The following is an 11,821-nucleotide window of genomic DNA, read 5'->3' on the forward strand; positions in this document are numbered from 1 at the left end:
TTCTCCCTCCCAATTTATTCGCGTTAGAATCGTATCGGATAACAATTTTGTATCTGAAACATTATTATAAATTACGACCTCTTAGGACAATAATTTCGTAACTAAGTGGTTTATAATTCTGATTTTTTGCATAATGTCCATATATTGGTCTTCAGTGTTACAGCAAGTTTAAAAAAAAAATCTTCTAAATGCAATTTGGAAGTGAAAGTTAAAAATAAAATACTAACTCAGTGTGTTGTGAGGAAACAAATATTAGAAACGTCAATTTTAGTTGCAAATATCTCAATTTCTGAACAATTAATTTTTTTCTAATTTCGCAAACGGTCAGATAATATTTGGATTAATGTGCAATCTAAGTTACTGCGAGTTTATAAGAAATTTAATTCACGAGATAATCACTTTAGATAACATCGATTCTTTTTCGTTCAAGTGGATCGTTCGCTTCTCCTCTTCTCTTGTTTTCCCTTTAACGGAATTTGGACGCCGCTACTCTTCTCTCACTTCCTTTCTTTTTCCCTGCCGCATCGGGTGGCGGTAATTAATTTCACCGATAGATACCTAAGAGAAAAGAGACGAGGAGTCATACGTGCAACGAGGAACCGCGATGTGCGCCGCGTGTTTGCTTCCTTCGGAAAATGCTCTCTCGCGAGTCACATGTTTGTACGTGGTCGTCCGTATTATGGCCCTTTCAAAAGGCTATTATAACGACTCGTCGGACCTCACGTGGGTATATGCGAGCGACGCGAATCGGCCTCAGAGAGAAAATGAGATAGATAAAGACAGCGAGGAAGATACAGAGACGGAGAGAGGCCTTCTGTGCCTTCCCGAAACCTCCTAGGAAATTGACATTGCGTGAAGGGCCAGTTACCCTAGAATCCACACTTATTCTTACCTTACGGTACGAGTAAAAATTTATACAATCTCTCTTTTTCTCTCTCTCTCTCTCTCTCTCTTTCTTTCTCCCTCTTGTCGATGGTCGAAGGGTTTTGCCTGCCATTTCCCTCACTTTCCATGACGTCACGAAGAATCGAAATTAGGTCGAGTCTGCCCGGAGAACGACCCAACCTACGCTGTTCGAAAATCGCACGAAACTTCGTGGCTTTCCACTTTAAACTAACTCTGTTACAAATATAACTCCGCTATAAACAAAAGTTGGCGGATGTCGCAAAGTACAAAGTGTAAAGTGAGAGATAATCTCTTCGTGGCGTAAAGTTGTGCCAGGCGGGGGAATTCTTTTCGAAACGAGCCGCGAATTAAAAATCGAGTAGCGGAAAACATAAATGGTTACGATGAGGCTAAGTTATATATCGACCGTTTCGCGATCGCAACGAGATGTAGAGACGGGAAGTCGAGGCGCGGAGAAATCGCCGGAGACTTAAAAAGGATTTTGCTGTTGTTCGGTCAGACGTCGAAAAACCGGTGATCGATCCGCGGTGTATCAATAATTTCCATTCGCTTCCCTGCATTCATGCGTCCATCGTTCCTCCGATCGATCTCGGAATAGCGAACGAATGAACGAGTGAGCGAGCGAGCGAGCGATATGGTACCGTTCCATGCTTTCACATTAATGCATCGTCGCTTCGCGACGAGAGAAACGAAGAGATGGAGAGACCCCGGGAATAGCTCGCGAATGCACTTATAGACAATGCGATATGTATTTCACGGTTGATCACGTAAAATTCTCGGATAATAGCATTGCACCTTCAATCAACCGTCTTTCGCTCGCAAAGCTTCGCGCAATTGGAAAAAAAAAGAAAAAAAAGGAAATGTTCATCGACGACGAGACGCGATGTCCCCGTGAAATATCCTAGAATAATCTTCGCTATAAATAGTACACAGAGAAAAAGGTTCCTTTAAATTTAGTATTTCTATTTATTTGAATTCTCTAAAATTTGTTTCACTAAAACAACATGTACAAAATATTATTTGTTTAAATGAAAATTGTATTGTCTCATTCAAGAAAACTCTATTATTTAACAGAATAACGCTATTATTTGAAATAATATTTTTTAACCAGATAAAATATTGGTTACAATAAATATGTAAAATGAAACAAATAATTTCTTTATAAGAAAATTATCTTACGTTTCAAACAAATTTTTTATTTAAGATAAAGATACATATTCGTTGAAAAGTCTAACAATCGTACTTAATCGAAACATTAGTTTCTTTGGAGTATGCTAATGATGAAATTTGTTTGGATGCAAAATTTATTAAATTTGAAGAAATTTTTTTCTCAGTATATAAGTTCGTAATTATCTTTCTCTTTTTTCTCTCTTTCTTTCCTTTAAAAATATTTCGGATCAAGAATATTTCTATAAACAATACGCGCCACTTGCCACACATTATCAGTAAATCTCTGCAAAAAATCATCTCTGTTATCATTTTAATATTTTGATTTTGTATCGATACCCGTCGATTGTACAAAAGCTGGAACCGATGATTAAAATTAATCAAGATACGATAAATCAACGTAATTCGAAATTTATAAATCTTTTAACTCGCGTTTTATCAGTTCTTCATACATGAGCAAACTTTTAAATACAATTAATTATATATAACTTGATGAGACGCGGTAGCATCATAATGCTGGCCACCGGTGATTACCGTGGCATTTCAATGTGTTAATTAAATTTACATCATTCTTGCAAAATAAAAAAATCACGTCGAGAGCAAGAGAACAGCCTCAATTATAATTTTTGACGATTATACATTTGTCATTTTGTTTAAACAACTTTTCATCGCCGGTGCGTGTAACTCTGCAAACATATCCGATTATATTTTTTACGTAAATTAACAGGACATTTTAGTGTCGTATCGCCGCGACCAATGATAACCACCACGGCAGTTTACGCGTTGCAACAACACAAAATAACACGAAACGTCAAGCTCCACGGTCGTTTGATTAAAATGTCAATCGCTGTACTGTACGTGTGGTCAATCCGAGTCGAAACGCGTGTCTACATATTCACGCTTTCGTGTGAAATTTTCGAAAACGAATTTTCCGAATCGCGATGAGGACAACGAGTATCTCTTTCTATTTTCTCTTTCTTTCTTGGAATTTTTATATGGGGCGTAAGAACCGCCATAGTTCCAAACAGCTAGGCGGTAACTCGTATGAAGGGCGAGGCGACGCGCCTCTCGTACACGTTTAAATCCACGCTGTTCTCGCGATTAAATCTCGCGCGACCCCGTTTCACGACAATGCGCGCATTTGCATTCCGCCGCATTCAGCCTCGCGTCCTGCGTGACTTATGTGTAATCCAAAAGTGCCGGCGATCAAAGGCGCCAGACGGCGCCGATCGATCGACCGCCCGCCGCATATTAATTTTTTTCTCCTATCGATTATATCGAGCGCATTTTGAAAGATAGAAAGCACGCGGCCGTGAAAAATCGGCACTAAAGTCGTCGGATCTAAAATTGGCCAATGTCTGTAAACCGCCACCGGCATGAACATGATATCTGGAAATCTTGGTAATATTATTAAAATCGCGACTGACACGGACTTGGTACTTTGTGATATCCGCTCCCGTCGTTCGGTGAGGATCGAACGTGCGTTGAGTGCGTGACATCTACGACGGCGACTGTCAATTTGCACGATGTATTGATTACATGCATATACTTAATGGCAGAGCATCGGGCTCCCATTTGATAAAGTATGAAAGAGAACGGTATCCACAGTCTGATCTTAAATATAAGGTTGAATGTTATTCGAAAAGTGTTCTACGTGAGATGCTCAAATCGGAATTTAGAGTTAGATCTAAGATTTTCCATTGAATCGTATGTGTTTGACGTGCGTGATATATTTGTGATCGTGATTCAATTGAAGAGTTCACATCTAATTCGAAACTTGAATATGAGCATCTCATATGAAACAAATTGCAAGTTGCAATTATCAAAACAGATCCGAGAGACTTCAGTCCGCGAAAAACAATCGGATAGTTCGAAGTAATTTTTACACTGTCATTAATTCACGGTTACTCGCGTTGTTTTTGCTCGATGCGTTTTACATCCGTTCACTTCTCCAGTATAACGCTTCTACCTTTATCGTTCTCCCCTTCACCATTATAAACCTATAATTGAGTAATTATTGATACATTTCACGCGTTCTGTACAAATGAGGACAAATGTTTCAGTTTCCATTTATGCGCGAATCTGTTCGCGGTACGCGCGAGAGTGCGAACTTTTTACTCGATTAATTTATAGAACATCGCAAGGGCGTGGGAGTAATTACCACTCGACGCGAGTAAAAGCGAATTAATGTAATTAGCAAAATGAAAAATCGTTATCCGTAAAAGTCTCTTATGACGTGAAAAACACGCGGAAAAACCGGCAGGGCTGAGAACACAGCGCCTTTTTCGCGTTTTAACTTCGTCAAAGTTGTAATTAACGAAATGGCGGAAATCGCGCGATACTCTCGCGATGAACGCGTCGAGAGGAGTCATCGTTACCCGTACACATCAGCTGGATTTTATAATACCCGTGAAGACTTGTGATAGAGTTCTTGCGTCTTTTAATAGGCCTTTAAAACCGGCCCCACGGCGAACATCGAGGGTTGGGCGAATTTCTCGCTCGGCTCGTAATGGCGGTATCGTAATAAGGACCTTCATCTCTCGGCTTATCCGACTCCTCACGGCGATCGTAACGTTGACTGAAATTACGTCTATATGATCTTTAAAAAATCGATCTCTCGTGGGGAGACGAGAGGCTTTCCTCACTTTCTCTCAATTTCTTACCCCTTATAGCCTTACGTGATCAATAACGACGTGCATCACTTTTCGCTCTATTTCCGTTAAGTATATTGTCTTCTTAACCGGAAACCAGTGGATATCCGATAAGATTCTACGATACGCGTGGTATGAAGAAAATCATAGGTTTCTATTAAACTCAGATCCTTGGAGAAACGTTTCTCTCTCTCTTCCAAGAGAATGAAATAAATTTTAATGACAACATTTTCCACCTCGAGTCTCCGGCGTATTTCCATTGTATCGTGTATGTTTGCGGAACCATGCGGGATGTAACGTGAACTTTCGCCAAAGGAACAAAAGAGCGATAAAAGTAAGTAAGAAACGAGTTGAGGTATCTTTTCTCGACGGCGCACGGCGGAAATCAAATAAACTCACGGAAGCATGCGACTCGACGGATGTCTCGACGAATCGGTATTTAGTTTGTCCACTCACGGGCAATATTTCACAAAAAGTACAACGTATAAATCGCCAAACAGCGAGGCCCTGAAGCGTACGACTGCGATTACTCTCGTGTAAACTTTCCCTATGGGTACTTCGGCGTCGTCGCCGTAAAATCCCAATCGATTACGCTCGCTAGATTCCGGATAAACTTGAAATTACAGCGCTTAAGGATCGCTTCTCATCGTCACCGGTAAACTTTAACCTCAGCTTAACGCGCTTCTCGCTGCCTCCCGAAACTAACGTCAGAAGGATACGAAGAACCTGTCGGACTCCGATCAGAATTAATCGACATTTACGAAAACGATCGTCAATCAATTATATAAAAAGAGGGATTCAAATCGCTTTATCCGGCGGTCAAGTCCGATTTCTGATGTTATAAGTGTGAGAAGCTGAACACACCCAGGCACTTGAAATTGTTACTTTGATTTACGTCAATATATTATTATCTCTGGAGAAAAATGAATTGAGTAAAAATTTCGCGGTTTCAAAGAGGGTATAAGATGGATCGAACGAAATTTTTCAGATGAAGGCGTTTCAGAGATTCAAGAGCGAACTTTGTTTTTCTTCCTTTTCTTTAATGGAAACATATCTTTCTCTTTTCACATAAATATATTCCCTCGTCAGCCTGCGTAAGTATAAAAGTATTAAAGCGAAGTCATCAGAAAGTGGGCACTGCGAGATATTTTGAAAGCACGAAACTTTTATTCGATCCATTTTTCCTCAGGGACAATAATCTTGACGTAAATCGAGGTAATAATTTCAAGGGCTTCGTACCTGCGTATGTCTCGCGTCAATCCCGTTGCATTTTCATCATTATAGGTAAACGCACACGGACCTCGTAAATCTTATAGCTAAGAACGACGTCGCGAGGACGCCTAAAAGACGTCCCGGTACCTGAATATCCCGTCGACGTCTTTACACATCTCTCTTTAGACTTTCCCGCCTTAGTCCGGATGGAAATCATGCTTTGCGTATACGTGGTGTCGTAAAAATTTAATCGGCTGAAAAGGAATCATCAGTTCCAGCGATCGTCGAGGACCCTTCGACCGTCGACGAGAGAGTCGCGCACACGGTTCGTTTGGTTTCGCGTTTCGGCGCGTTTTCGTAAGGAAGTCCTTGAGGACTGCGACTCGACGGGGCCGTTATTAATATCCGGAGTCGTTTGAAACGGTGTGACCCCCTCTTGAGGGGGCGAAAGAAGAGCTCAGGCCAGCGAACGTCGGACGCGCGTACACACGGTGACACATGTGAGACGCGCACGCTCGCGTGCGTGTTCGCGCGCTTCTCGAGGATCCACGGGATCGAGGACGACGATTATCCCTTCGTCGTCTTCGCGAATCGGCGGCTGGCTTTTTCCCGTTTCTCGTCCTTTCTTCTTTCCTTTCTTTTTCCAGGCATCGGGGGGCCGAGCGAAGCCGGGGAGAGCGGTCAACGTCTCGCAGGATCGAGGGCGATCGCGTGCGTGCCGGATCCTCGGGACTAGGACGACTAGGACTTGGCTTTGTCGCTCTGTGCCTTATCGAAGCCGTCAATCAGCGTCTCGATGATGAACTTGATAGTCAACTTGTAAATGTTCTCCACGTTCTCCGAGTATCGGTCGTCCAGCGTACGTTCCACCGCATCCAGAAACGGTTTCTCGATTTTCTGCAAGTGGAACACAACGGTACGGTCGCACGTGAGAACAATGTATTATCGCTGATAGATGTTTTTTTTGGAAAAAGTCGGGGTAAACGTGCATGTTCGATGTAGAGTTTAAGGGAGCGCTGTTGTGGATAATTCCAGCGTACGGTTGAAGGGAAGGCTTTTGGATCTGTATCGCAGGATCCGTCGTGGCACGATCGCGATTGAAGAAATTTCACGTTTTTCACTGGAGAGATATCGTGCGTGATTTGCATTTCGGATTACGTCCGGCATAATGCCAGATTGAACTGTCTCATGATTTTTGTAAAAAGACTCTAACCAAAAATCGACATGGTTTCATTTTCTACTGTGTATTTGACCAGATGACTCAATATTTAGCAATGATTTGCAAAATGGATTTGTAGCCATATTTCTTTTATTAATAGTAACGAAACAATACGTGTGTCTTATTCAAACAAAATATCTGATATCAGTTATTCACCATTTCCTGTCATCTTTCAAATAATTGTCTAATTCCATGTTTATACACAGAAAAAAAATTAGTATCAATTTAAGACTCATATTCGCATATGTAAGCAAGAATATATAGTTTTATGTGAAGGCGAAACTTGCATGAAAAAATTCTATACAGTTCCATTAAAAATCTTTCTTTGTTACTATATTATATTATGTAACAAGAATATATTTTTTTAGTGGAACTATATAAAATTTCTTCACGTAAACAAGATTTATCTTCTATATAAGATTATATACTGTTGTTTATACATGGGAATATCAATTTTGAATTCATAGTAATGTTTTTTCCGTGTAAAGTAGCTTATTTTTCGAGCCAATGAAATCATCGACGATTCGGTAAACTGCAAACTCTTTGCAAGTTTTGTAATATTTAATATAAAAAAAGAAGCAACAACGTGAATATTTGATTATAATGTTATTTAAATATATGTTTATAACATCCTTCCAAGAAACGGTCCAACGTTCATTTCGCATTCGCTCATCTTCGACTTTTGTTTTTCAATCCCGACGAAATTGAAGCCGTTCCGACTGTTTCTGAATCGAAAGGGATAACGCCGCTACGGAGAAGCGTTTAAATCTCGATTCACTTCCAACGGTACAGGAATGACTAACGGAACGAAGGCCGGCGATCGAATCGGCGATTGCGTCCGCGATTGCCGAATCGATTGTGTTCGCGACTCACAGTGCTCCTGGACGTAGGATTGTGCCCCGATAGGCATTATCATGCCCTATATACTCAGTACTCTGTATCCACGTTCAAGAGCTGCGCGATCCGAACGGGGTGGCCAACCCTGTCTCGATCAGATTTCATGCCGAAGGATTGCGAGCGTGAATCAGCAGTGTTTCATACAGAACAAAATGCGGAGCTCGTTGATCCCTATCTAACTCTTCCGCCACGGACAACTCGATTCCTTCTGTTCGGGGGAGAATAAAAAACGAAATTCACGACGACCCAGTTTTTGAGCATCGATCTTGAGGTTACGTACGAGGTTGGTATGTCGGAGGTATCGAATAATGCACTTGAGTTGTTATCCCCTCGCGATTGAGGTCGGATTCGAAATTCTTTTTTCTTTCGCGAAAGGATCGCAAACGATGCGAAAAGGCCCCGATCACACGGTTACCTTTTCACAGACGCACGATGAAGAGTTTCTCCGCGATAACCAGAGGAAAATAACAAAAGCGGCTACCCGCGAGTGCGCATAGGTGCTGGGAAATGCTTGTATTCGCGCGTTGCATCCCTACGTCGGAAAGTTTTCCTCTTTTCCCTTTTTTAACGACACTTCTTGCTTTCAAAGCGCGCCGTATGAATTATTAATTTTTATCGTCGTCACATTTTGCCGCTTTCAGCGCGTGTAACGCGTGCAACGTTTTTCCAGAATCGCGTAACGTTCAAACGGCGTTCCTCATTTCTCCTCACTCGGACGAGCGAAAAAGCGCGGACGCGCTTTTCTGTGATGGACGAATATAAGGGCGATTGACAAAATTACACAATCAAAGGAAACGAGTCACTAATTGATTTAACGACTTCATGATTACCGATTCCACTAGGGGAAAATTTAGCGTTATGTCGCGTGACCTATTTGACAAATTTTGAATTATTCAACGAACCCGATATCTGTTCGAGCGTGGACGACTATGAGTTTCGTTCGACCAAGCGGTTTCCCTCAACATATTCGCATATAGTCAACTCAACGTCGGGATGTAAGCGCAATTTTTGACGAATTTCCCACCTTCGGTTCTTTAGGGAAAAAACTGCGTTCTCGTTGTTTAATTCTTCCGTTATTTGCCTCGCAACCCGCCGATTTATACATTCGCGTTATACAGCCGCGTCGGACGCCAGAGGCATTATCGTATTGATTTTCGTGTTCTGCATTCGAAGTATTTTCGACTAACACGATCGCGTAAATAGGGTTATGGAATATTTACAAGTCCTATGAGCAAGAGCTGTTATCGTCATTGTAGACGCTTTGCGTAAGCTCGTGCCAATCAAATCGCAAGTCGCGAAACGTCACGATATTATTCCGCGAGGATTCGCAACCTCGCGGTATATCCGCATATTTCATCAGGATTCCGAAGAGAGAAAGACGATAAGTTTCAATACTTCGTTCGTACGAATTGACTTCGCGAGAAAAGATTGCGTATTATACTTGAGCAAATATGAAATATCGGTTTGTTGAATGATTCAGAATGATTCGTCGAATGAAATGCGCGACGTTATAAGACGCACAGATTTAAAACAGTTATTCTTCATAATAGCGTTTATAAATGCATTTAATGAATAGAATAGTTCGTATTATCAGCTACTTCCGAATCGCCGCATGCAAGACGTTTAAAAAAAAAATAATCGCTTTTTATTTAACGCCGTACAGGGCCGTCACGCGGGCGGGCAAATAGCCGGGCGGGTACCAGCTGTGCGGCGGATTATGAAAGACCGTGGGAAAACGAAATACCAGTGTTCCGAGGTGAAGTCTCGACATTTGTTATTCAACCCGTCATGCTGCGAAATTTTCTTCTTCGCCAAGAAAACGGCGTGAATTTCACGAAGAAATGTAACATAGACGGTAAAATGTCGGGAGAATGTCGGGAAATTCTACACGAAAGAAGAAATTTTGCTAGAACAGCGAATTGTTTGTTAATATAGTGACAGCAAAAAAATTTGTTTGGACAGTAGAAAGATTTGACAAAGTTTTGTTAAAAGTGTTAATTACTGTTTGCTGGATATATGGACAGCAAAATAATATGATTACGCCAATTAAATTTTATTGCTGCCGCAACGACGTTTTGCTGCAACAGCAAAATTATTTTTTCCTTGTGACAAGTTTTTTTACTGCCATTATATTAACAAATAATTTGCTGTTCCAGCAAAATTTATTTTCTCCGTGTACAAAGTGGTCCACGCTCTTAATCTCCGATCAGTCGTGTGAATTTCGTGGCGACTCAGCGTTCTGACAAGAACTAAACAAACTTACAACATCTAACAAGAACAAAGTTGTAACAGATATTCTTTTTCCTAAGCGATTAACTCGGTGACAGGTGAATCAATTAATCGTTACACGAGATTATTACTTTTTAAATTTAACGGTTGCAATATAGCTCGATAGTATAATGAAGTCATAATGATCTCATGTGATTAATTATTAGTTAATTAAACCACCTAATCGCGCGATGAAGAGGATCGAAAGCTCATTCATATTATAATGATATAAGCAGCGTAGCGAAAGTTTGCGTAACAAATATTACATCGAGCGTCATTTTACTCTTAATCGTGCATGAATTTCCTGCTCGAGGCAGGTCCTGAAAACAGTATTCACAATACCTTACGAAAGTTTACACTTTACTCTCCTTGATTTACACGTCGCGAGAGATAAGCGCGTTACAAAGGGGAAATGTTCACCTAAGAGACATGCGAGTCGGCTGCGGAACCCGTCGTTTCTCGGCGAGCGAGAATTTCCTCGCGTTTTCTAGTGTATCGCGGGGTAAGCTACCGATAGCCCGATGTCTGAGGCAGTGCTCGCGGTTTAGTACCTATCTTTTCCTTTGCGGTAAAAGAAAATTTCACGAGCGCATATAACTCTTCTTTGTGCATACGTAACGTTTCGCTTTCGATCTTCTTTCTTTTTCACTATATTCTTTCGATATGTATCCGGGCGTTACTCCGAAAAATTGATGTTAAGCAATTCAGGGTAAAATAAATTACTTTAGCTGTATTTTAGCTGTTAGAAAAAAATTATTGAAGCGTAAAGCTGTAATTAGAAGGACAAAATCGAATACGATATATACATATTTATAAGAAATTATTTTGTGATTTTTAAATACTGAATCCATCCTTGAAGTGTTTAATATACATTAGGATGTATTTTATATACAGTCGTTTTTTCATTATTGGTAAACCGCTGTAACATGTTTAACTATTTAGTAATGTGTTGTGGTGTCTAACCATTATGTAATGTATGTTGGTTTTATGTCATTAGTGCGACATTGGTGAATATTATACGGAGCAAGAGAATTTTGCGACTCTTCTTGAATGGGCTTACCCAAAAATATTGCCGATTGAAACCGGGGATCTTCGTGTGGGAAGCCCCGACCTCATGGAGATACGCCAGAAACGTGTCCATGTCATCCAGGCTCTTAATCCCTTCGTCAAGAGTGGACATGACCGTCTTCGCGTGCTCAGCCAATTCCATGCTCGACGACTGTTGTTCCTTCGTCTTCATATCCCGAAACTTTGTGAACATGTTTAACAATTCCGCGTTGTCCTCAAACAACCTAGAAGCAGACGACAAACGTACAATGCACAACGTTAGGCGAGTTGCGAATTATTATTATTTGTGAATACCGGTGATTATGCGTTTCGAGACGATCCGAATCATAAATATGAAAACGTAGAATTAATCGTGCGTTTAAACAAATTTTTAAACAACACTTTGGTTTTTAATATTTTCGCTCATATATATATATATATATATATATATATA

At 40.7% G+C, this 11,821-nt stretch overlaps 1 protein-coding gene across 1 annotated transcript in view; it reads right to left on the reverse strand.

Moving 5' to 3' along the window:
• Positions 1–2,271: 2,271 nt before the first annotated feature.
• LOC106742979 (neuroglobin-like) overlaps positions 2,272–11,821 on the reverse strand; it is a 33,541-nt gene continuing 23,991 nt past the window's right edge. The window contains exons 2-3 of the mRNA XM_014616400.1: positions 11,381–11,612; positions 2,272–6,833 (exon numbers count right to left, since the gene is read on the reverse strand). Of these exons, the coding sequence (XP_014471886.1) occupies positions 6,678–6,833; positions 11,381–11,612 (388 nt within the window). The 3' untranslated portion in view covers positions 2,272–6,677. The remainder of the gene's footprint in view (positions 6,834–11,380; positions 11,613–11,821) is intronic.

Source organism: Dinoponera quadriceps, unplaced genomic scaffold, assembly GCF_001313825.1.
Source record: "Dinoponera quadriceps isolate SergipeBrazil2010 unplaced genomic scaffold, ASM131382v1 scaffold946, whole genome shotgun sequence".
Lineage (NCBI taxonomy): Eukaryota > Metazoa > Arthropoda > Insecta > Hymenoptera > Formicidae > Dinoponera > Dinoponera quadriceps.